The sequence below is a fragment of the Doryrhamphus excisus genome, linkage group LG17 (genome assembly GCF_037039965.1).
Source record: "Doryrhamphus excisus strain RoL-2023G ecotype Guam linkage group LG17, RoL_Dexc_Guam_v1.1, whole genome shotgun sequence".
NCBI classification, from domain to species: domain Eukaryota; kingdom Metazoa; phylum Chordata; class Actinopteri; order Syngnathiformes; family Syngnathidae; genus Doryrhamphus; species Doryrhamphus excisus.
The window spans coordinates 11940071-11964484 of NC_136373.1; the positions used below are offsets into that span (position 1 = coordinate 11940071).

General features: G+C 42.8%; 3 protein-coding genes and 3 long non-coding RNA genes across 6 annotated transcripts; 2 read left to right on the plus strand and 4 right to left on the minus strand.

The window, feature by feature from the left end:
- Window positions 1–1481: 1481 nt before the first annotated feature.
- LOC131137443 (uncharacterized) lies at window positions 1482–1996 on the plus strand. Its single transcript, XR_013630199.1, has 3 exons — window positions 1482–1569; window positions 1706–1755; window positions 1817–1996. It is a non-coding gene; the product is annotated as an uncharacterized LOC131137443 (long non-coding RNA).
- A 1989-nt stretch (window positions 1997–3985) lies between these two features.
- On the minus strand, window positions 3986–4870 carry LOC131137439 (nanos homolog 3-like). Its single transcript, XM_078798016.1, has one exon. It carries the CDS (start codon window positions 4845–4847, stop codon window positions 4323–4325), a length of 525 nt encoding a protein of 174 aa, XP_078654142.1. The 5' UTR covers window positions 4848–4870; the 3' UTR covers window positions 3986–4322.
- A 3293-nt stretch (window positions 4871–8163) lies between these two features.
- Window positions 8164–15067, plus strand: LOC131137432 (uncharacterized). The gene is made up of 6 exons (XM_078798017.1): window positions 8164–8774; window positions 11531–11584; window positions 11670–11739; window positions 12626–12800; window positions 14725–14857; window positions 14921–15067. The coding sequence occupies exons 2-6, from the start codon at window positions 11537–11539 to the stop codon at window positions 15065–15067; spliced, it is 573 nt and encodes a 190-aa protein (XP_078654143.1). The 5' UTR covers window positions 8164–8774; window positions 11531–11536.
- Window positions 15068–15741: 674 nt separating this feature from the next.
- Window positions 15742–16517, minus strand: LOC144901942 (uncharacterized). Its single transcript, XR_013630140.1, has 3 exons — window positions 16408–16517; window positions 16223–16328; window positions 15742–15882 (listed from the first exon to the last, which is right to left on the minus strand). It is a non-coding gene; the product is annotated as an uncharacterized LOC144901942 (long non-coding RNA).
- A 1560-nt stretch (window positions 16518–18077) lies between these two features.
- LOC144901970 (uncharacterized) lies at window positions 18078–19281 on the minus strand. Its single transcript, XM_078798020.1, has 4 exons — window positions 19220–19281; window positions 18544–18651; window positions 18292–18457; window positions 18078–18137 (listed from the first exon to the last, which is right to left on the minus strand). The coding sequence occupies exons 1-4, from the start codon at window positions 19222–19224 to the stop codon at window positions 18078–18080; spliced, it is 339 nt and encodes a 112-aa protein (XP_078654146.1). The 5' UTR covers window positions 19225–19281.
- Window positions 19282–19304: 23 nt separating this feature from the next.
- LOC144901943 (uncharacterized) lies at window positions 19305–20216 on the minus strand. The gene is made up of 3 exons (XR_013630141.1): window positions 20057–20216; window positions 19594–19803; window positions 19305–19453 (listed from the first exon to the last, which is right to left on the minus strand). It is a non-coding gene; the product is annotated as an uncharacterized LOC144901943 (long non-coding RNA).
- Window positions 20217–24414: the final 4198 nt, after the last annotated feature.

A 24414-nucleotide genomic window follows, 5' to 3' on the forward strand; every position in this document is an offset into this window, starting at 1 on the left:
GAGCAGCTGACCCACAAACATCAGTTTTTCAGGTACCTGCAGGTCAGGGACTTCGTCAGCAAGCACATTTCCGCTTTCCCTCGTATTCCAGCTGCATCTCTGACAGACTCTATCCTCCCCTTTAACCCATATTCCATATATATATGATTATTGTTTCCAAACGATATACAGTTATTCTTCCACACCGCCCTGTGCCCTGCCATTTGTGTACTACATGGTCCTCGGCACTCAACATAGACATAGAAGCGGGTGTAAGGTGGCACAGAGGTCATAGGTCATAGGAGCAGGCTGGCTGGCAACTCTCAACCTTACTCATATGTTTTGGTCCTGCCCTGCCCTATCTCACTTCTGGACCTCTGTGTTCCTCTCACTCTCAGCCATGACCGCGCTTCAGATTAGCCCGTCACCGTGATATATATATATATATATATATATATATATATATATATATATATATGTATGTATATAATATAATACATATATATAATATATATATTATATATATAAAGTGTATGGATGCATACACACTGAAAAAAATTATTTCTTTGGCCCTCTAATTATTACCTCAAATATGAATTTACATTTTCCAAGGATTTATTATTTCACTTGTTTTACTAATGTGTGACTTGATGATTGTCTGTAACTTCGTATCCTCACATTGATATGTCAATTTTAAGTAATATTTACATCACTAATGTATTGATTTTCCAACCTGATACCAGAAAGTAAAATGTAATGGCAGTGAACCTGGCCACCTAGTGGGCATTCTGCGCATGCGTCAGGGGGTGGTTTGCCCTCAGACTTGCCAAGGCAAAGTTTGAGGCGCCATGATTTCACGGGAAGACTGTGGAAGACGACATGGACGGTCGTTTAACAAGAAAATTCATGTGGGGCCATATGGGTAGGTCATATGCTTATATGACTTTTCTCTCTCACCTTTCTTCATCTGACTAAGTCAGTGTGAAAATGTGGAATACTCGACGTTAGCATTAGCATACCTTTAGCCTGCCATCCAGCTAGCTATCGACTGCGAACTTTGTGGACATGTTTTCGGTTGCAGGACGGGATACTTTATTTATAGTATATTAAACCTGTAAGGAGCCATTCGTTATGTGGTATTTGTTTGGAAGCAGCAGTGTCCTCCAAGCCATGGGAACCGCGTGTAGCTTAAATATATGTTGAAGTATGCTATGACCTGAGTCTTGGGGATACAGTGGGGGGCGGGAGTTTTTATTTGTAATAAAAGTCATCAATTGACCAAAAAGTGGCAAGATCGGAACTGAATTGCTGAACTGCAGGATGAGTGATTTTAGAGCAAGGTTTAACCTTGCTCTAAAACTAAACTAATAGTTTACCGCATCTGTGGTCATTTTCATGTCCAAAATATTTTACTTTGTGTCATCAGTGTCCAAATATATCCAAATAAACGTTTGTAACACATGATATGGTAATGATTTGTCACTGCAATGTTGTTTATTCCAGACATGAACAGCAAGTTAGTGCAGTCAAAGAGTCTAAGAAGCAGAGGAGAGCAGCATCTTGCACCAACTAGGCCGCCGGACTGTGAAGGTAACATTGCAATAATACCTATATTGTCATTTCAATCTGTAAATGGCAGCTTTCCCTTTAGAGTTGGAATTATTGATTTAAAATAGTTGGATAATGGATTTCCTCAACAATGTCTCCATCGTCACAGATGTCACAGAATATTGAAGGACGTTGACTCAAGAATTTGGTCTCAACATCTTACACAAGGTAAGATCACAGCACAGCTGAATGACACCAATACGCTTTAGTCATTCATTCATTTTCACAGGTATGCTGGAGCCTCTCCCAGCTGTCCTGGGGGAGAGGCGGGGTCCACCCTGGACTGGTGGCCAGCCAATTCCAGGGCACATATAGACCAACAACCATTCCCACCCACATTCATACCTATGGACAATTTGGAGTGGCCAGTGAAGCTAGCATGTTTTTGGAATCGGGGGGAGGGGGGAGCCACGCATGCACGGGGAGAACATGCAAACTACAGACGGAGATGCAGTGGAGAATCGAACCCAGGTACCTCAACATATTTCACATATTTTCACATATTTACATGAGATGTAGATGTTGAGAGGGTCATCAGGAGTAAACGACGAGTAGTTGACATACTGCTGACACCAGGTACCTCAACATATTTCACATATTTTCACATATTTACATGAGATGTAGATGTTGAGAGGGTCATCAGGAGTAAACGACGAGTAGTTGACATACTGCTGACAATGTTTGATTGTTTATATTTCATATTCTTGTTGCCACTGGACTAACCAGCATGCCTTGCAGGCATTTGGAAATGTTCTGTTTGTCTGACGTGTGGAAGCAGTACATGATGCGTGTTGAAAGATTTCACCGTTATATGTAAAAGGTACAATTGGGAACATTTTATTTTGTATTTTACTTGTCATTATTTGCATAGTTATGAATGTAAAAAAACATCTACAATGATTTATAATGTTTTGTATGGTATTTCTAACCACTGCAGGGAAATGCAGTAAAGGTGTTCTGGTCTGAAAGAATGTTTTCATTTCATATTTGTAGATGTCTTCAAACCAAGTTGAATGACTTCCTACATGGCGTCTCTGGGGTAACACTAGTGGTGTGTCGGTCATGAACGAACGGGTCAAAAAAACTCGTTCTTTTTTTTGGAAGGGAATGAACGAGGCCTGGCAATAAACCTGAACCTCCCTGGTTGGTGTCTTGTGCTAGCGATAATTCAACAAATACTGGTATTAACTTAGTCAAGATATAGCATGGGTTCTAAACACATTGTGGAATGCCCTGCCTGTTAATATTAGAGCTGCTACCTCAGTAGAAATGTTCAAGTCCCAACTTAAGTCTTACTTCTACACTTTAGCGTTAAGTTAGAAATATTCCCTGCCGCTCCTCTGTCTCTGTCTCTGTCTCTCTCTCTAGTTCTCTCTCTATATACATACACATATATATCCCCACCCCCTGTTGGAGGGGGGGTCCAGGGGAGGCTGCTGCTGTTTGGAAGTTGGCCTGACTCAACTGGACAACATCTGACGTGGCCTACCTTGTGGAGGCGCTGTGGCAGAGGGATGGTGATCATCTCAAGACCCACGGCGACCCACCTCTCCTGATGGCATTACATCTTGGACCTGGACTATTATACTCTGTTATATTTAACTGTCACATGTTACCTTCTCCATATCCATTGCAGCCTGGTCATCCTGGAAGGGATCCCCCCCCCCCCCCCCCCCATCTGCGGACCCTTCTCAAGGTTTCTTTTTCCCCTGATAGGTTTTGAATTTTTCCTTGCCCTGATGGGAGTTCAGATCAGGGGATGTGGTCTATGGTCGATCATCTACTGTTACCTGCTTGTTAAGCCCTTTCAGATGAATGATTCTCCTAAGTGAGCAACACAAACAATACGACTAGCAGGGCTGGTCCTTCTTGCAGATGGAAGTTCATATTCTAGTTCTTGCCACGTGCTGACATATTGAATGTAATTATGGCATATTTTTATTCTCACCCATTATTTTCCATAATATGGTTCTTTGTTCCTTTCAGGTGTCGGCCTCTATAGCTGATATTTGGACACCCGTCCCCCTTTATAGATGTGGACATAAAGTAAGGGATGATGATGATTTACTTTTCAGGTGGAAGAGAATGTCAATATTGGACGCTGGATGACCACTGGGGTGGGGGGGGGGGTAATAGTGTAATATGTGAGGGCATCATATGGATGGCTGCTCTTAGCAGTCTATGACGTATTCTACCTTCAATATGAGAAGGCAGCTGCTACTCTGGGATGGATTCATGTGAATGAATGTGGGTGGGAATGGTTGTTTGGCTATATGTGCCCTGGGATTGGCTGGCCACCAGTCCAGGGTGGGCAGCTGGGATAGGCTCCAGCACCCCCTCCCCCTGGTGAGGATAAGCATAAAAAAATGGATGAAACCTGAATAATCCGACAATTCTTTGGCATTTTAATAGGGATGTTTTTTAACATCATGGAGTTTTGAACATAAGGTGCCATTTGTTACTCGCCAGTATTGACGGACATGAACGACTCAGACTCTGTCATCACAGATCTCCTTGCTAATTATGAGCAGCAGAACAGGGGGGCTCAGGTCGGGTAACAAAACGATTCGAGCCAAAATACGAAGCATTCCAAGCAGTGTTAAAATATTGAATGCTAACATGTAACACAAACCAAATAAAGCTTGAACCCATGCAAAACAGCATGCATGTATTTTAATCCGGTCTGTAAAACGTTTGAAAGCCACAGGGTAAAACCTCTCAAGGAGACCAGAAGTTCAGCGTTTACCCTTGGAGTAAACGGACCGGTACGCCTTGTCCACCTTCGGACAGTGGAGCTTAGTGTGGGCTTTCGGTCCTGTAGCGCCGCACAGAGGGCACACGTACTGCCGCAGGACAGGACACAGGACATCTCCCGAGCGGTCCTTCAGCCAATGAGATTTGTAGACCACCTCTGGCTCCCCGTTACGTTTGCAGAAACCGCACAGCAAACCTGCGGGTGTAGGCTCGGGTGTCTTCGGCTGCTTCTGCCCTTGCCCTGCTTCCAGCCCTCCTTCTGCGGGAACATCCAGCAGATCGCCACCTGGTGCACGAATGGGGAACTGCTTTGTGCAATGTGTCGGATCGTCTACTTCACAGTTCACCTGACGGTCACTTTTTTCCAGGAGAGCGTCCAGTTCCGAAGGAATCATCTGCTCTGGAGGATCCGGAGTTGTCGGGTTCCGACTCACGATCCTTCGAACTGCGTCCGACAAGCCAAAGTAGTCCCGCCAGGGCTGGAACCTTGCGCCGCCTGGTTCCATGTGGGACTTGGTCCTTCACTGTAAGTTGGTATGGGAAGTGTTTGTTTAGTAGGACAACGTGCACCGTCCCAACTTTTTAACTTGTTGTAGCAACAAACCTTTAAAAAATGAATAAAAAGCCTGGACTTATTCTGCTGCTTCTTCTTCTCGTCGTCTTTTGCTGTAATGGTCTAATTGCTAGCATGACAATTAAACAGATGCATACCGCCACCTATTGTACCAGGTGCATACCGCCACCTATTGTACCGGAGTATATCAATGGGCAATTGACTTTTTACATTCAGATGAGTAGGAGAGAAATCCAATAATAGTCCTACTACTAATAATGGTAATAAATATTCTATAATCATAATAGTGGTAATAATAATTTGAATAATCTATATTCTGCTGCACGGCGCTCGAGTGGTTCACGCACAGACTTCACAGCTAGTAGACCCGAGTTCAATCCCACCCTCGGCTATCTCTGTGTGGGGTTTGCATGTTCTCCCCATGCATGTGTGGCTTTTCTCCAGGTAATCCGGTTTCCTCCCCCATTCCAAAAACATGCTAGGTTAATTGGCCACTCCAAATTGTCCATAGGTATGATTATGATGGTACATTGATCATGTCCATCATTCTAGTCCCTCTTTTAGCTATTCTATCCACTCCCTCATTCCCCTCCACTCCGATATGTGCAGGCACCCAGCATCATCTGTATTTATATCTAAGTAACTCATTCATTCATTCATTTTCTTCCGCTTATCCTCACCAGGGTGGCGGGCGTGCTGGAACCTATCCCAGCTGTCCACCCTGGACTGGTGGCCAGCCAATCCCAGGGCACATATAGACAAACAACCATTCCCACCCACATTCATACACTGCAACATTTTCATTGCATTTCATTTTCTACCGCTTTTCCTCACGAGGGTTGCGGGGGGTGCTGGAGCCTATCCCAGCTGTCTTCGGGCGAGAGGCGGGGTACACCCTGGACTGGTCGCCAGCCAATCACAGGGCACATATAGACAAACAACCATTCACACTCACATTTTGAGCTTACGGACAAGAACCACCCGGTTCAGGAACACCTTTTTCCCAACAGCTGTCTCCTTGTTGAATTCTGCCCCCCATTGCCCACCCCTTCCACTACTTACACCCCCCCCCCATCACTTCATTGCACTACTTCATTGCACTATTGTACATATTACTGTTTTATCTTGTTGCATTCATAGATCATACTGTTTATAATTTATATAATCTGCAACAGTCATACTCTAGTCCAGGGGTCACCAATGCTGTGCGCCATGCGCCCACGTGAACCACTTAAGGCGCCCGTGAGGCATCTTCTAAAAATAGCACTGGTCACAAATTATCATTGTTATTTTGTGCTTTAAATTTTGAATCAGAATTGCTTACATTAATGTATTTTTTAATCATCTTTAATTGGCCACAAATTGTCCATGGGTATGAATGTGAGTGTGAATGGTTGTTTGTCTATATGTGCCCTGGGATTGGCTGGCGACCAGTCCAGGGTGTACCCCGCCTCTCGCCCGAAGACAGCTGGGATAGGCTCCAGCACCCCCGCGACCCTCGTGAGGAAAAGCGGTAGAAAATGAATGAATGAATGAATCTTATAACATCAAAAATTAAAACAAAAATATTTTTTCACGAAGTCTTACCTCAAGTCAAAGTTCATGTGTGCGCACGCGTCCACTCACTGCTTTTCTGATATAGTGCAGCGGTGATGAGCCCCCAAAAACATGGCAGAAAAGCGAAAAAGGACTTACATTTTCCACAGTGATTGGGAGGAAGAATTTTTCTTTACGTATTTTGAAGAAAAATGTATGTGTCTTATATGCGGGACGACTGTTGCAATACCAAAACGGCACAATGTGGAGAGACACTTCAAAACTTGTCACGAAAGCTTCAATGCGAGCTACCCACCCGGCAGCGCATTAAGGACGGAAAAGCCCCGTTTGTTAAAGGCAGCTTTGGACAAACAAATGACTTTTTTCACTAGGCAGGTGAAAAAAATCACAGAAAGGTGTTCCCTCTGACTTTCAAATATGTGAGCACATAAATAAATGTTTCTTGTTAAAAAAATACGTTTTTGTTACCATTATTGTGGAAAATAATTAACATTGATATGTGAGCAGTCGCTTCACATAGTGTTACTACTACTATTCTTTTTGTTCTGAATACTAAAAAGTGATCCGTGCAGTTTTGTCATTTTAGCCTTTCATACTATCCGTGCTCACAAAGTAGTCCTCGGTCTCAAAAAGGTTGGTGACCCCTGCTCTAGTCACTTATATCCCTGTATATATCCACACTGTATCATAGTCACTTCATTGCAATACTGTACATATTACTGTTATAGATATTGTCACATCCATACTGTGCATACTGTTTATAATCTGTATAATCTGCAATAGCCATATTATAGTCATTTATATCCCTGTACATATCCTCACTGTATTATAGTCACAGCCTGTTATAGTTATATATACAGTATATAGTACATATATCTGTCCATTTACAGTTGTATTCTATTTCTACATTTACTTCCTACTAAGGTACTTATAAAATTGCACCTCTGGTTGGACGCTAACTGCATTTTGTTGCCCTGTACCAGTGACATGAGCAATAACAATAAAGTTGAATCTAATCTAATTCATACTTATGGACAATTTGGAGTCGCCAATTAACCTAGCATGTTTTTTTTGAATGGGGGAGGAAACCGGAGGACCCGGAGAAACATGCAAACTCCACACAGAGATGGCCGAGGGTGGAATCGAACCCTAGTCTCCTCGCTGTGAGGTCTGCGCGCTAACCACTCGACCGCCGTGCCGCCCTACACTGCAACAAATTACTGTAAAAATACAAGGTATTTTGAACAATAGTGTACCGTTCTCCATTAATACAGTTGAATACTGTAAATTCAAACGCCTCTGCGGAACAAAATATTAACAGCAAGCTTCTGTCAAATCTTACGGTACAATACAGTATTTATTTTGCAAAATTCCAAATTAAACACAATTAAAAACTAGGTCTAAACACTGGTGTTTTAATTTGAGATCGAGGGAAAAAATAACTAGAAAACGAATAATTAGTTTCCATACGGACTGTTAAACTGAAAGCACCAAACTGGACGGAGCACTTGAGGAAGCGACACCTGCTGCTTCCGCCCCTCCTCTCTCAACTACGCGGCGTATCATCATTGTTAGAAAGCCCATAATTTACATTGCATTGTATGTTCAGCTCAGAGTGCAGTGTTAGTTCTCAGGCAGTATTCAAGATTACATTCTGTTACTTAGCATACAGAAAACGCATTGATATTAATTTCATAAACATTGTGACTGTTAGAAAGCCCATAATTTACATTGCATTGTATGTTCGGCTTAGAGTGTCGTTTGTCCTACGGTGTTCAGCGGTCAGTAAACGCACAACAGTGCGGGACGTTTTTTCGGTTGAACAATATATAGATCTCTGAGCCTTATTGCGCCTCATACATAATATCACCAGGTTGATGCTGTGCATGAATGCATAAAGGTGAGTTTTTTTTCTTATTGTGGGAGCTGTGGAGTAGTTTGGGCACCCTTTTCACAAAGTTAGGCTCCCTTTTCATCGGTGCTAATATCAGTATTTAAGCTAACTATGACTAAGGGTTATTCTAGTGAGTGTCATGTTTGCTTGGTTTCTTTGTTGAATTTCTGTGTGTAGCGTGCCTTTAGCTCATCATTATACTTGTGTAATATGAGTTACATTACGTTACTTATCATTTATTGTGTATTTGTCTTTGTATGTATGTCTCATCAGTACCACATCATAACCTAAATAAAACCACCAAAAGAGGACAACCTTCCGTGTTCTTTGATTTGAACACACCCCCTATACCTTTGACCGCTCCAAACTAGTACAATCATCATCATCATCCATCCTGCACCCCAGAAGGTAAATATATCTTGCTAAAGTCCGAAGAATGGTATTATGTGATTTTGTGTTGGATTAACATTTATTAAGAGCTGTTTTTTTTGTGCCGAAAACGTCGAGTCAAAATTAGCGCCGCAAGCTAGCATAACGCTACTAGCTAATTTAGCAAAGATGTGGACAAACGTTTAGCTTTTCTTTGAGTTACTTTAAACAGTTACTTAACTTAACTGCTACTTAAATTTGATTTGCTGGCTACATCGCTCTATTTTACCAGTTCTTTTTTTTAAACAAAACAGTTTAGGGAGACGCTTGTTGAGGCAAAAAGCTAAATAACAGCTTCTAATGTGTACTATTGTAATATATATCTTGAGAGTGTATTTTAAAGATTGTGTGTAGTTGAGATCATTTTGTTGTGAAGGCCTGAAAACAGTGAAAACATGATATTGTCTGCCCAATGCATCCTTCAAGTGTGGTTTCCCTGGATGCACAATAACTTTCTGTAAGTTTTCAGCCTTTCGCTCTCACACGCATTGCCCTAAATATGTAAATAATGTAACTAAACTGGATAATGCAGGAGATTTAGTATAAAGTGTGATGATATCCGGGGTCTTCTCTTGCACCTGACAAGTCATATAACTGATGGCAAGACTGTCTCATGCCCTTTTAGACATTGTGACAAAACATTTACAGTTACGTCAACGTTCACATCACATGTGTTCAGAAAGCATAAATATTACCTGGAAGGAACTCTAGTTGAGTCCATAGCAAGTACAAGCAGCACGAGGGATCAGAATGATGAGGACTGCAATACACTGCTGGAGAATCCTACTCAGTCCAGTGATGAGGACATGGAGGTCTACACCGAAAAAGCAGTGAAGGGGAATTTGTCAGACATTTGGCCTTGTTTTATTTGAAATTCCAAGCAAAATTGCTCCTTCCATCCTCCACTGTTCCAACAATAATTGAGCATTATCAGGAAATACATGACATCAATCAGTCTCACCTACTTTCCAAGCTTATATCAGAAGTTGACATCACTTGGACTTTCTGAAACTGACAGAAATACTGTCATAGATACGCTGAAAAACGAGGATCTCCACAGGACTACCAATACCCACACACTGAAAACTCACCACAAAAGAAAAACGTTTTTCAAAAGTAACTTTAATTATGTGGAGCCAGTGTCTATTTATTTTTTGACAGAATGAGTCTAAGAAAGAGTGTTTTGGACAATATGTTCCTGTGAAAAAGACGATCGAGTCTCTCATCCTTCATTCCATGGCTTTCATCTGCAGAGGAAAAACACACCATTGACTTAGCAGCTGCTAGAGTTTAATTACAGAAAAAGCAAAACATTACTTTTTCAGAATGGAATTGATTTTTCAGCATCAAAAAGCAATAACTACACATCAAATGGAAATTTCATATAAGAAAAATCAAATGAGAGCAAAAGCAGATGTTTTTCATATCGGACAGTGGAAATGGCCATTTAAAGGCAATACTGCAGACCGGCCTGTAGGTGGTGCTGTACCTTGCATGGGAAAATCAGATGGAGTAATCATGGCTCAACAACACAAGGCCTGGTTCTGCCGTGTCTTTCAGGTGTGCTGACTCGGCAATGGGATCCTGGTGTGCTTTTATTTTGAAGACAGGACGTAACCGGATACACCTCACCAAATTGGCTCCCTGTGAACAAGCAAAATTGTATTTACTCTTCAGTTGGTGAAAAAAAGTTACGTTAATCACCACAAGAACCACCCCATTGCTATCATCACAACAGCTCAGGTAGGCGTTAAACGCTAGCAGATAGCAGAAGTTAGCAGTTTGCTAGCAGGCCGCACAGCCTCGAGCTCGCCTGCCTGAACAGTCAGCGAAGAAGCGTCATCTGAGGGCTAAGCTAACACGCTGTGGCTAAATCCAGTGGATTCATTGCTACTGCTTATCGGGACTGTTGTTCAGCGACAGTCACTTGGAAGACATACTTAACTTTTCGAAATGCATTTTACCCAGACAAAAGGCGCTAACGAGAGAGGAGACATTTTAATGCGCAGAACTTAAATCTGAATTATGTCTGTATTTATGCGGTGAAATCCTCATTGGGGCTCATTGGACCTGCTCCTGATAAGCGACGCCAGATGATAAGAATTCTTGTTGATGAAATGAGAAAATATGATGTTAACCCCACACGCAAAGAATGTCTTATCATTTGCCAAAACATAGTTAAGCAGTACCCCTGTAGTTTTGCTGATATGACAAGAGGAGGTGTCATCATTGCTGGTGGTTTTACGTCACTCCTTTCTCAAGTGAAAACACGAATTGAAAACATAAATCGGACTGTGATATCCAAACGACACCGAATATCAAGACAGTCTGGACAACTTCAGAGGCCAACTGATTCTTACGGATGCACACAATTTGAGCCGGACCCTCCACTTGAAGAAACCTATGAGACAGTGGAGCAGAAGCGGCAACAATTGGTAAACATCTACGGGCAAGAAGGAATTCAAGTCAGTGAGAGGGCAGAAGTGATAAACTTGATGAAAACAACATTCTTTCTTCAGCGTAACCAAATCAATGAGACTCCAGCACCTTCCATTGAAGATTTAAGACTCCAGTGGCCCTACCTTGTTACCCAAAAGGGTATCTACTGTCACTTTGAGTTGCGTTTTGCATGCCTTGGAGCTATCCATTGAAGGATGTGGACAACGCATAGAGAAGTATTTAAGGACAAAACTGGACAGTTTGAAGATGGGGAATTGACTCTATGCATCATCCAGTTGCTGATGGCTTACTTCAATGAGAGAACAGAGGAACTGATACTCTTTGCTGATGTACGTTTTGTTTTGCATCACGTTTTGTGTCTACTCTGACTGTACATGCAATTCCATTCTTAATATGGATGTCGATGTTATACAGATGTCTGCCACTGCAGCTGATGTTGAGGGCACCCTGACCGTCCCAGCCAGTCCACGACTGATTCTACTGGGTAAGTGTCATGAAAGCATGACAGTATAGAACAAAGTAAGTCTGTCTTTCTGTGGCTCCATCTGTCTAATTTATCTTTTTCTGTCTCCTAAACTTATGTTTTGTCGTTGATTTAGTTCCCCCATAACTCTTTTTGCTATCTCAAGTCGTGGAAACAAATTAATTGCAAAGAGCACAACTTATGATACTTGATATACGTAAATACAATAGAATATATATGGATAGGTGTTGCACACTTGAATGAAGACTCAGTGTAACTTTTTATGTTCCGTCTTTAGTATGTTATCTAGCAAAATACACGGACTTTGCAATGAATACATTGAACACATTTCTGTCCAGCTTTCCTTTTAGCACTACAGTTCACTGGGTGTGTATTCATCTAAAACACAATAGCTTCCAACTAATGCCACACAAACATGAAGTTGCACAAAATATACTGTTTGAAAAATAAAACAATATATATATCTATATAAGAGGTGGCATTTTCTGTGAACTTCTTATAAATAATAATAATAATACATTTTATTTGTATAGTGCTTTTCAAAATACTCAGACACTTTACAAAAGAATGGAGTTGAATAAAGCAAGTAAACAGAGTAGAAGACACACCAAAATACAACATTAATTCGTTAATACAGTTAAAACATGACTAAAAGCCGAGCGGGGCACAGCAGTCAGATATAAAAAGTTAGACATTAAAAACAGATTTATAGAGGTGGGTTTTTAGTTGTTTTTTGAAGGTGGGAAGGTCAGGGCAAGCACGGAGTGAATGGGGCAAAGAGTTCCAGAGGGTGGGGGCAGCGATGGAGAAGGCTCTGTCTCCCCAGATAGGGGGCCCTTATACCCATATTTGTTTTCCATCAAAAATTTATTTGTCTATGCATCAGTTGCTGGTGATGGAGTCACATTGGGCCGTTGGATGATCAGCGTTGAAAGCCAGGTCATCTGTGAAGGCGCCCAAAAATCCTTCATCACAGGGCTTGCTGCAGTTTTTGCAACCTTCTATGTGTTCAACCTGCAGTACCAAGAAGAAGCGGCAAGGACACTGGAGTTTGTTCAAAGGTAAATTTTCTGTCAGAAAATAGTGTTACCCCTCTTTCCAGCTCTATTCAGGAGTATGAAATTGTCATTTATTAAAAGTAGGGATCAACCGATATGTTTTTTTTGGGGCCGATGCAGATACCAATTTTTTTCCATCACCCTCAGCCGATGGGCGATTTGCTTTGCCGATACTGCTTTTGATCCCTCAATTTACATGAAAAAATGACCATGATAACAAAAATATTACAGGTCTCAAGTTTAAACAAATATTTATTGAAATGTAAACACTGAACACAGTAGGATTCAGCTTTCTTAAACACACATTTAAACGGCATTATCAACTTTAAAAGGAATAAATATTCAACCATGTGCAAAACATTTCTGTTGTAGTTTAAATTTATCCAGCATCAATGTGATGACTGCTCCTCCACAGCAAATATCGGCCCGTTGTATCGGTCGGCCGATGTATCGGTCGATCCTTAATTAAAAGCCATGCTTGTAAATGAACTTTTACTGTTACAGTTGTTGCACCTATCTCCCAATGTAACAGCGGTGGCATGTGGTCGTGCTGGTAAAAGAAAGAAAGAAAACACAGAAAGTACCAGATTGAAAGCGATACTCTCCTTACATCTGATTTAAACTGCCATCTGTCTCATGTGGAATCAATAGACACTTTTACAGTTAGTAAACAATGAGAAAGCTGCGCGCGCATCTTGACAACGGAAGCATGACCGACCACAGCAGCTTGTCAATGGGCAATTGCAAACACGAGCAGTTTTAATCGTGTTCCCAGTCTAATCAACACGTTTAATAGGTTGCAGTCACTGATTGCTCTAAAATAGTCACAATTTTTCAGAAGTTTGAATAACTTATATCGACAACTGAAATACCAATTCAGAAGTATCTTATACTCAATAAACAAATATTTGAGTGATTTTGGTGCTGGTAAAATGTTTAATTCAACCTTTGCAGCTTGATAACTCCTCTGGATGACTGGAGGAGACAGACTACATCTGTTGCCAAAATGCATGCTCAGCTGTAAAAGGGTCTATATTGCTGCTTTTAAGTGCTGCACCCTGTTGACCGCAGTGTGCTACTGTCTTGGGAAGCTGGCAACAATGGTCTCTTACAGTTAGTGGTTAGCAGCATGTTAGCTCAGTGAACTAAAGCAAAGCAAAAACAAGAGAACGAACAAATGAGTCATTTCTCACCCAGACTGGCTACTAGGGATCGACCGGTGCCGTTTTTTTTCCATCACCCTTAGCCGATACTTGTGGCCAATATTGCTTTTGCGCCCTCAATTTACATGAAAAAATGAAAATGATAACAAATATTACAGGTCTCAAGTTTAAAGAAATATTTATTGAAATGTAAACACTGAACACAGTAGGATTCAGCTTTCTTAAACACACATTTAAACGGCATTATCAACTTTAAAATGAGTAAATATTCAACCATGTGCAAAACATTTCTGTCATCGTTTAAGTTTAGCATCGATGTGATGACTGATTGCAGTGAGACGCACCCCCTCCCCCAACCTCCACACACACAAACACATCACACGGACACAATTTAGTACGATATATAAAACATTTCTCTCATCATTAACGTTTGTGTTGTACACGCTAAAGACCTCTCATAAGCAGACACGGCTGCTCCAATTCCTTGTGTGCGTGCTCGGAGAGAGCGCACACACATAACACGACACGCATTTAATAGTACGGCAGTACTACGGCCTTGAATAGTACAGTACAGTACAGCCTGTTAAGTACTTGGAATGATGCTGCTCCGTCCATCAGTTCAAATCAAATGGTAAACACCAACACCTCGTGATTTAGCAATAAAAATGATGGAACTTGTCAATAGTGCAATTGCAGTGGGGAAAAAGTGATCCTCCCATTGCGTGTGGAAGTGGTGATGTGATATCTGACTGATCATCCCGCAGTGGCCTCTCCTTGTGCCTGTCGGTCCGCCGCTCTTTCGTCCTGTGGCTTCGCTGCTCTCCGTTTGAGTTCCGCCTCCTGCTGACCACCTCAACGGGTGGTCTGGCAATCAATACCAGCAGAGTCGGTGCCCAGGTAGGCGTGTTCGCACTTGGGCATGCCCTGAAGTCTGACCATATGCTCATCCATCTCTTTCAGCTGTTCCTGCAGGACCAGACTTCACCCAGCCATCTACTTCCTGTGCTGTACTTGTACTCACGGGAAGGGAGTCAGCTTGCTAACGCTACCACACTACCACAGTACCACACAGTACAATGGAGTGATGATGGCGTGATGATGGAATGATGATGGAGCACGCAGACCTCACAGCTCGGAGTTCAATCCCACCCTTGGCCATCTCTGTGTGGAGTTTGCATGTTCTCCCCGTGCATGCGTGGGTTTTCTCCAGGTACTCCGGTTTCCCTCCCCCATTCCAAATACATGCTAGGTTAATAATTCCAATATGGGAACTTTTTTGGTCCAAAGATGAAGTCTGCATGAGAGGTGGATGTCTTTAAAGTAAATCATGCACCCCCTACTTGGACTAGCATAACTTCTACATGTCTACAGTTCAGATTTACTTTAAAGACATCCACCTCTCATGCGGACTTCATCTTTGGACAAAAAAAGTTCCCATATTGGAAATATGGGATGCATGCATTTTACGGCAGGGCTGATTTTTGACCTGCCAAGATTTGCAGGCACCCCCTACTTGGACTAAGTTAACTTCTACATGTCTATAGTTCACATGATTTACTTTAAAGACATCCACCTCTCGTGTGGACTTCATCTTTGGACCAAAAAAGTTCCTCAACAGCAAATAGGGTGCATGCATTCTACGGCAGTTTGCTAATTTGCTTTTAAAACAATTTGTGCACAAAATGTCCCCAAAAAGAAATAGCAGGAAAATATTTTATAAGAAAACTTTATATAAAAATATTTGAATTGTATGATACATATTTTCAACTATATACAGTAGATAAATATGTATGATTCATAAACACACACTCATTGCTCTTCTGCCCCCCTTACAGGCAGAGAGGACAGAGATAGTCGGCATCTAGTGATGGATGACCTCAGCAAGTGTGGTGGTTCCACCTGCTGCAGTTGTCACAGCCAATCTGAAAATGACAAACATTGAAGGTGTTAATCACATCCTTCTTACATACGTTGTCTTTTACTGTAGGCATTACTAGCACTACAATAGTACTAAGTACAGTTAGTACAAGTTGGCTTGTTAAGTACTGTATGTGTCCTAATATGTTCAATTGAATGTCATTACCCATAGCATGTCATCCATTTGCAAAAAATGTAAGGGGGGGAGGGGGCGTTACAGACAATGAATGAAGCACAGGACTAATACAAGCTTAAAATCTGTTATGAATATTCTATGTGTGCATAAGACAGACTGATTGAGTCAACATTACAAGTCTGGCTATATGAAACTACAACTGTACTCACTTTCAAGGCTAAGACACCACGTGATGTACCATCACGCTGAAGTCCATGGGGAAGGGTAGCACATGTCCACCTTGACACTTTGCAGTCCCTCGTCTGCATGAATGCCCTTTGAAGAAATGATACAGATAGTGATGTTTATGTTTAGATAATGATGTTTTTAACTGCTTTCTTTAAGTTCTTCTTACCTTCTTGTTTCCAGGCATCTTTTTATTTGATCTTCAGTTTCCCCAAATGGATCCACAAACAAGGTCCGCTTTTCATGGGGATAAATAACCTTTCGGAAGGTAACAACTTTCACAACTTTTCCACTACAACTACCACCAAGTGAGACAATGAAAACAGATTAATATTTGTTTAAAATGATTCATAAACTGTAATCATAAACTTCATATCAGTCCCAATAAGGACAATTTTATTGTTATTCAAAGTGACAGTCAAAGCTTTACCGTTAACATCCAGTGATGATGTTTGTTAAAAATCCCCACAATGAGGTTGATATGCATAGGATCCATCTGAAAATCAATCCAAACTTGAAGGATAATAAAGTAAAACGTGACTATAAAAAGCTATTGTGTAATCATAACTTAATTAGAAAAATATGTTCTCTACTAAGTTTGAGCTGGGAGGTATTGTGAGTCCAAATGCGTGTCATTTCATAGCTGTCATTGACAGCAGCTTGTTCAACATCGTTGGTGTATCGTTGAACAAGCAACGTTAGATATGCATTGATCACCTTAAAGACAACAAAAAGATAACGTTTCCACACAACACTGAAACATATTTAAACACTAATGTATGTATTCATGGATTAAAATATTGCCCAGAAGTGCCTAGTAAGGCCAACTAATGAAACAACAAATATACACGCACACATTCTTCTTATAAAGCATCTAAAGTGTGGAATTCGAAAGTCAAGAATTTTTACCTCACTCTCAAGCTCTTGGCCAGGAGCGATCCTTGCAATGTCCCAACAAAAAAAGTTTATAATTTTCTATTTTTGATAGCAGCACATGGTCACTGGAATGGTTCCCGGTCCACACTGCTTGTAGATCTACAAAAGTGAAAAGTACTAGTTAATCACAGTTACAAGACTGAACACTGATTTAGAAACATTTAAACATCCATGCATACCAGATTTATTTTGTTTGTAAAGGCAAAATGTGAAATAAACATACATTTTTGTACTTCTGTTTCACTGTATGTGCCACTATTTAGGGATGCAACACATCCTTCAGCTGGAGAGTCTTTACATTCAGGTCTTGCTGCACCTGGGACAGTGACTGGGAGGACAGAGGCAGTTGGTCCTCTGGCAGCGAGGACAGAGGCAGCTGGGACAATGGCGGCAGGGACAGATGCAGTCGGCAGACGTAGCTTGGACAGTGGCTGCAGGTCTTGTGGTGGCGAGGGCTGAGGCTACTGCGACAATCACCAAAGGTCTTATGCCGGGGAGGACAATGACTGCAGGTCTTCTGGCAGTGAGGACAGTAGCAGTGGGGACAGACACACCTGGCACATTGACAGCAGTTACTGTGGCAGCGGATTCACCAATTTTGGAGGGAATCCGCAGATTCTCCTGCCTGAAATGTTTTAGGTGGTCATGCTGATTTCTTTGTAATCCACTCCATTGTGCCCCAGGAGATCAGCACTTTTCCCGTGGATTGTCGCGATGGTGAAGGTCCCAAGAAAATTGGACTCCAGCTTCCTTACGCTGTTGGCTCCTCACATTCTGTCGCCACTCTGTCACCCGCTGCAAAGCTGACTTGCTTCTGTTTCAAACTAATCTCTTGCACCGTTCTCTGCTGAGATCGGGACACGTTTTTGAGGACTATGTCCCTGATCTCATCAAGGTTAGATCTCATCTAATGTCCTCGCAAACTGTCTCCGCTCCGATATAATCCTCCACACCGCTGTCCATCTGTAAAATAGACAATAGCTCATGCTACACTTTCATTCTACAAATACATTCAATATGAAATAAAACAGCATAGAAATATATTACTTCTTTAATTTCATAATTACAACAGTAATTCTTCATAATGTCATTCAACTTAATACTACATTTCACAAACCTGAAAGTCCTCTGGAATTTCTATTGGGTAGCAGGCTTCACAGCCAAACATTAAAAAGTAGGGGGAGAATTTGGTTGTCTGCTTTTTGGTTCCCAACCCAAACATAACAGCATCCAAATATTTATCCCACATTTCAGGTTTGGACCCTACCAGTTTACCAAGAGCCCTAAAAGAGAAAAAAAATAGATTGCAAATCTATTCACCAATATAATTTGTGAGGGACAACTTGGATGACAAGGTGACATTACTTACCTCTGGATGGTTGCGTTCATACGCTCCACCAGACTAATTGGTTTGAGGATGGTAGGGGGCACACAAACTTCTTTTGATACCCAATATTTTGCAGACATTCTTATTGATCTGGTAACACATATACAACTTCAGTATTGCATAATTGCAAAACATATGAAGACACCTTATTTTAAACACATAATAGAAAAGTAATAGATTCCAATAAGTTGTAGTAATGTGTGATAGTTTCAGCTAAAAAGAAAGTGTGGAGAGACCAGCCATGTTGTTTGGTCTGGAGACAGGAAGCAGAACTGGAGGTAACAGAGATGAGAATGCTGAGGTTCTCATTGAGAGTGACCAGGATGGATAGGATTAGGAGGAAGTACATCAGAGGGATGTTACATGTTAGAGGCCTTGGAGATAAAGTCCTTCAGGCCAGACTGAGATGGTTGGGACATGTCCAGAGGAGAGATAGTGACTATATTGGTAGAAGGATGCTGCCAGGTAGGAGGCGTAGAGGAAGACCAAAGAGGAGGTTTATGGATGTATTGAAGGAGGAAATGAGGGTAGTTGGTGTGAGAGAGACTGATGCAGAAGACAGGGTTGGATGGAGGAGATTGATTTGCTGTGGCGACCCCTGAAGGGAAAAGCCCAAATAGAAGAATAGATTCCAATAAGATGCAAGTTCTGTGCTTACCGCATTTACAAACTCACTCCCCTGGTCTGTGAGAATGCGTTTTGGTGCTTCGAATTCATGAACAAATTTAAGCGTTTGTTCCGTGACCTCCTCAGCCCTTTTTGTCTTAAGGGGATAGGCTTGTGACCACTCGGTGAAATAGTCCACCATCACGCACACATACGTGTGTCCAGTGTTTGTGGTGGTCAGTTTGCCAATGAGGTCCATACCCACAAGTTCAAATGGCTGTGTGACCTAAAAAAAACAGTGAAACATTAAATTAGCTTTGACACCAGCTAGAACACCCAGAACACGGCGACCCTAGTGAGGATTAGCGGCATAGAAAATAGATGGATGCACCAACCAGTTCTATTGTTCATACTGCTTAAGCTTACTTGTGTGTGACTCCTGCTCGGTTAGCCCAGCTCTCCCTACCCATTCGCCAGCTTTTTGCCAAACGCAAGCTGTTTACCTGATCTGGTGTTCGTGGTGAGATTTTCTGTTGTTTTCCTTTTTTCCTTCGCCACCCCCTTCTGTTGCTCTTTTGGATTTTGCTTTGGACTTGCTATTAAAGACACTAAAACTGCTCCTCGTGTTGCCCGCCTCTGCATCTGGTGTCCACACCCCAACATACCCTCACACCCAAATGCAAGCTGTAACAAAGTTGGTCAGGAGCAGAACGGGGAGGAGAAACTGAGCAAATGAAATGTATTTAAACGGAATACCAAAGTAAACCAGACAAAAGCTAACTTATCCAGTACAACCACATGGACTAATATAACCTTCACTAAAATGCAGATTATTAGAGCAATAATGCAGGGAGAAGACAGAATGACAAAGTAATAAAAGAAATGATACCTTTATGGGAGTATGTTGGACATTCTGCTTCATGGTATGCTGAGCCACCTGGCAGACAGTACATTCTGACACCTGTGTAAAGAACACAAGATGGATGTAAACTACACAAGTTGGACTCGGAAGAAAGACGTACATGAGGATAATTACTTTTCCAACACTATGTTACGATGTCCAACAAAAATGACGGCGCCCTGTCCGGCTGCGGCTGCTTTGGCTCCTGGTAATACAGACACCTTTTCAATAATTTCACCACATAGATCAGTGTTTTCAGCATCAAATGCCCAGTATAACAGTAAAAGAATAGTATACGACAGACAGGCTATCCTTCGTCTGAGAAAAATCAGCAATTTGAAGCCCTTAAACTTTGAAAGCCTTGATCTGCTACGCCAGTTAGGAATAACAGATCACAGTACAGACCGCCCGAGGAGACATCGAAGGCGATGTGAGAGGAACCAGAAGCGGGGTTGTCGTGGTGGACTTACAGCTAAGCTAAAAGCGAACCCGTTCCGACCAGCGCTTCCATCAGTCTTGCTCGCCAACGTACGCTCCCTGGAAAACAAATTGGACTACCTGAAACTGGACTTAAGCACCAAACGGGAGACAAGAAACTGCTGCATCCTCATCCTCACCGAGACATGGCTCAACTCATCTGTCCCGGATTCCGCCATTAACCTGGACGGGCTCACAACATTCAGGTCTGACAGGAGCCATGCACTCACGGGTAAAACCCGGGGGGGCGGTGTTTGCATCTATACTAATAACAGTTGGTGTAACAACGCTACCCTGGTCTCCAGTCACTGTTGTGTGGACATTGAGTTTATGATTGTGAGATGCAGACCATTCTACCTTCCCCGAGAATTCACCAGCGTCACCATTGTTGCCGTCTACATTCCACCTGATGCTAACTGCAAGCAAGCCCTGAATGTACTCTACCTTGCCATCAGCGACATGCAAACCACACACCCGGACAGCGTGTTTATTGTTGCTGGAGACTTTAACCAAGCCAACATGAAGACGGTGCTTCCGAAGTTCTACCAACATGTGGATTTTGCTACTAGAGGTGAGAATACTTTGGACTTGGCTTACACAAACATCAAGGAAGCATTCAAAGCCGTCCCCCGCCCCCACCTTGGCTCCTCAGATCACAGATCTGTTATGCTAATCCCAGCATACCAGCCCCTGCTCACCAGGGGAAAGCCTGCTGTGAAGAAGGTGAGGGTGTGGCCAGAGGGAGCTATGTCTGCACTGCAAGACTGTTTTGAGTGCACCGAATGGGACATGTTCAGAGAAGCTGCAACATACAACCAACACATCAATGTGGGGGAGTATGCTGCATCTGTAGCAGGCTACATACAGTGGTGCATGGAGGAGGTTACAGTCACCAAGACGATCATCACACGGGCCAACCAGAAACCTTGGATGACTAAAGAGGTGCGTGAAAGACTAAGAGAACGCAATGCTGCGTTTAAATCTGGTGATGTGATGGCACTCAGATCAGCAAGGGCAAATCTGAACCGTGCCATCAGAGTGGCAAAGCGTGCCCACAGCCGGAAGATCCAAAGCTTCTTCCAGGACCCCGGCAACACCAGACAACTGTGGCAGGGCATCCAGACTGTCACTGACTACAAAGCCAGACCTGCACCCTGCCAGAATGACATCAGCTTCCTCAATGAGCTAAATAACTTCTTCGGAAGGTTTGAGGCTCTGAACAATAACCCTGCGAGGAAGGCTACCCCCCACCCCGATGAACAGGCAGTCAAGTTTGATACTGCTGCTGTGTGGAGAGTCCTGAGGAAGGTCAACGTGCAGAAAGCTGCAGGCCCCGACGCCATTCCAGGACGGGTGATCAAGGAATGTGCAGACCAGCTGGCCCACGTGCTCACAGACATCTTCAACACCTAACTGGCCCAAGCTGTAGTCCCCCCGTGTTTCAAGTCCGCCACAATAATTCCAGTGCCCAAGAAACCATCTATTACATGTCTGAACGACTTTCGGCCCGTTGCACTCACATCAACCATTATGAAATGTTTCGAGAGGGTGGTTAAGGACCATATCACCTCCATACTCCCCCCATCACTCGACCCTTTCCAATTCGCGTACCAGCCAAACCGCTCCACTGAAGACGCCATCACCACTGCTCTCCACCTGAGCCTGGAGCACCTGGAGAAGAAAAACACCCATGTACGGATGCTGTTCCTGGACTTCAGCTTAGCATTCAACACGATCATCCCCCAGGACCTGGTACGCAAGTTGGAGCCACTGGGCCTCAAGACCTCCCTGTGCAACTGGCTGCTTGACTTCCTCACAGATAGAACCCAGTATGTCAGAGTGGGCAACAACACATCCAGTGTCCTCTCCCTGAACACCGTCTCACCCCAGGGATGTGTTCTGAGCCCCCTGTTGTTTACCCTAATGACCCATGACTGTCGCCCCAAGTACAGCAGCAACCATATCCTGAAGTACGCGGACGACACGACAGTTGTGGGCCTCATTCAGGACAACAACGAACTGGCTTACAGGGAGGAAGTGAAACATCTTGTGGATTGGTGCAAGGTGAACAACCTGATCCTGAATGTTGACAAAACAAAGGAGATCATCGTCGACTTCAGGAGATCCAGACCCAGCCACACTCCACTCAGCATCAACGACACAGCCGTAGAAGTTGTGAACACAACCAAGTACTTGGGGGTGCATATCACGGACAACCTCGGCTGGTCACGCCACACCTCCGCTCTGGCGAAGAAGGCACAGCAGCGACTGCACTTCCTGCGGCGGATGAGAAGAGCCTCCCTCTCCCCGCCTATCCTTACCACCTTCTACAGAGGGACCATCGAGAGCCTGCTGACCAACGGCATCTCCGTCTGGTCTGGGAGCGGCAAGGCCTCGGACTGGACGTTACTGCAGAGAGTGGTGAGGACAGCGGAGAAGATCATCGGGACCCCGCTCCCCCCCATTATGGACATAGCAAACAGCCGGTGTGTATCTAGAGCCCATCGGATCTGCTCTGACCCCACACACCCCCAGCATGGACTGTTCTCTCGCCTGGCGTCTGGGAGAAGGCTCTGCAGCATCCGCTGTAGGACGACCAGGTTCAGAGACAGCTACTTCCCCCTGGCCATCAGACTGCTGAATGCCAAATAAGCCCCTCTACCCTTAATTACATTATTATTATTTATTTAAATTATTTGGGCAATTTACTGTTCACGCTGCACTTTACATTATGTTGTTCATATTTGGTGTCTATTCTATCTATTTATTCTCCACATTATTATTATTATTATTATTATTACTTATCTTTTGTCTGTTATTATATGGGAGCCAGGCAACGACATTTCGTTGGCAATTTCACTACTGTGTTTTTGTGCAATGACAATAAAGGGAGTCTGTCTGTCTGTCTGAAGGTAAATATAAGGTGGAATTGAAGGTCACATAATGACTAATTGTATTGTTTTTCCAGATGGTCTGTATTTGGTGACGCTTCTTAATGTGAGAACATTTCATGTAAGACATTGCCTTTTCCTGACGGTGACTATTGTATTTGTGAATAAAGGCACATTTAGACATTTTCTTACCATCTCGTCCATATTAGACCTGGTCTACTTAGAAAACTCTTAGACCTAGACTTCTCAAATCAGGACTGGATTAATCTACAGACTTCTAAGACTCTTAAAACAGAGTTTGTGATTTGTGACATCTTTCTTTGTTAAAATACAAGAAAAGGGTCATGACCATATATGAGCCAGTAACTAACTTGGCGAGTACTATTTTTGTCCAGCCAGTGTGCATAGATGTATAAGGAGGCATCAAGCATAGAAAGCTACAGTATTACCAGAAGAATATTCAAAGGAGTCATGTGAACTATAGACATATAGACGTTACGCTGGTCCAAGTAGGGGATGCATGCAAATCTCGGCAGGCACAAAATCCGCCCTGCCGTAGAATATATGCACCCATATTTGCTGTTGGGAAAACCATGTAAACTACATACATGTAGAAATCATCTTAGTCCATGTGGGGGTGCAAAACCCACAGTTGGAATTTGATATTGCCGATTCTGGCAGGCATGCAAAACACGGCACAACACCGGAAGCAAAGGTTACACAGTAACCTTAAATTACAATGGCTGTGCGTTAACAGAGGACCACGTTAGCATCTTCCTTGTGCCTTGCGCCTTTAATTCTGACCTGGCATCATGATCATGATGATGAAACAATAAACAAAACAAACACACAATCACATTTCCCACAATAGGCTTTTCAGTTAAGGTACGGCTTATTTCCCTCTCATACAACATTTCACAAATAAAATTATGTAAACACACTAAAAAGAAATGATACAAAACATTATCCCTTAAGACA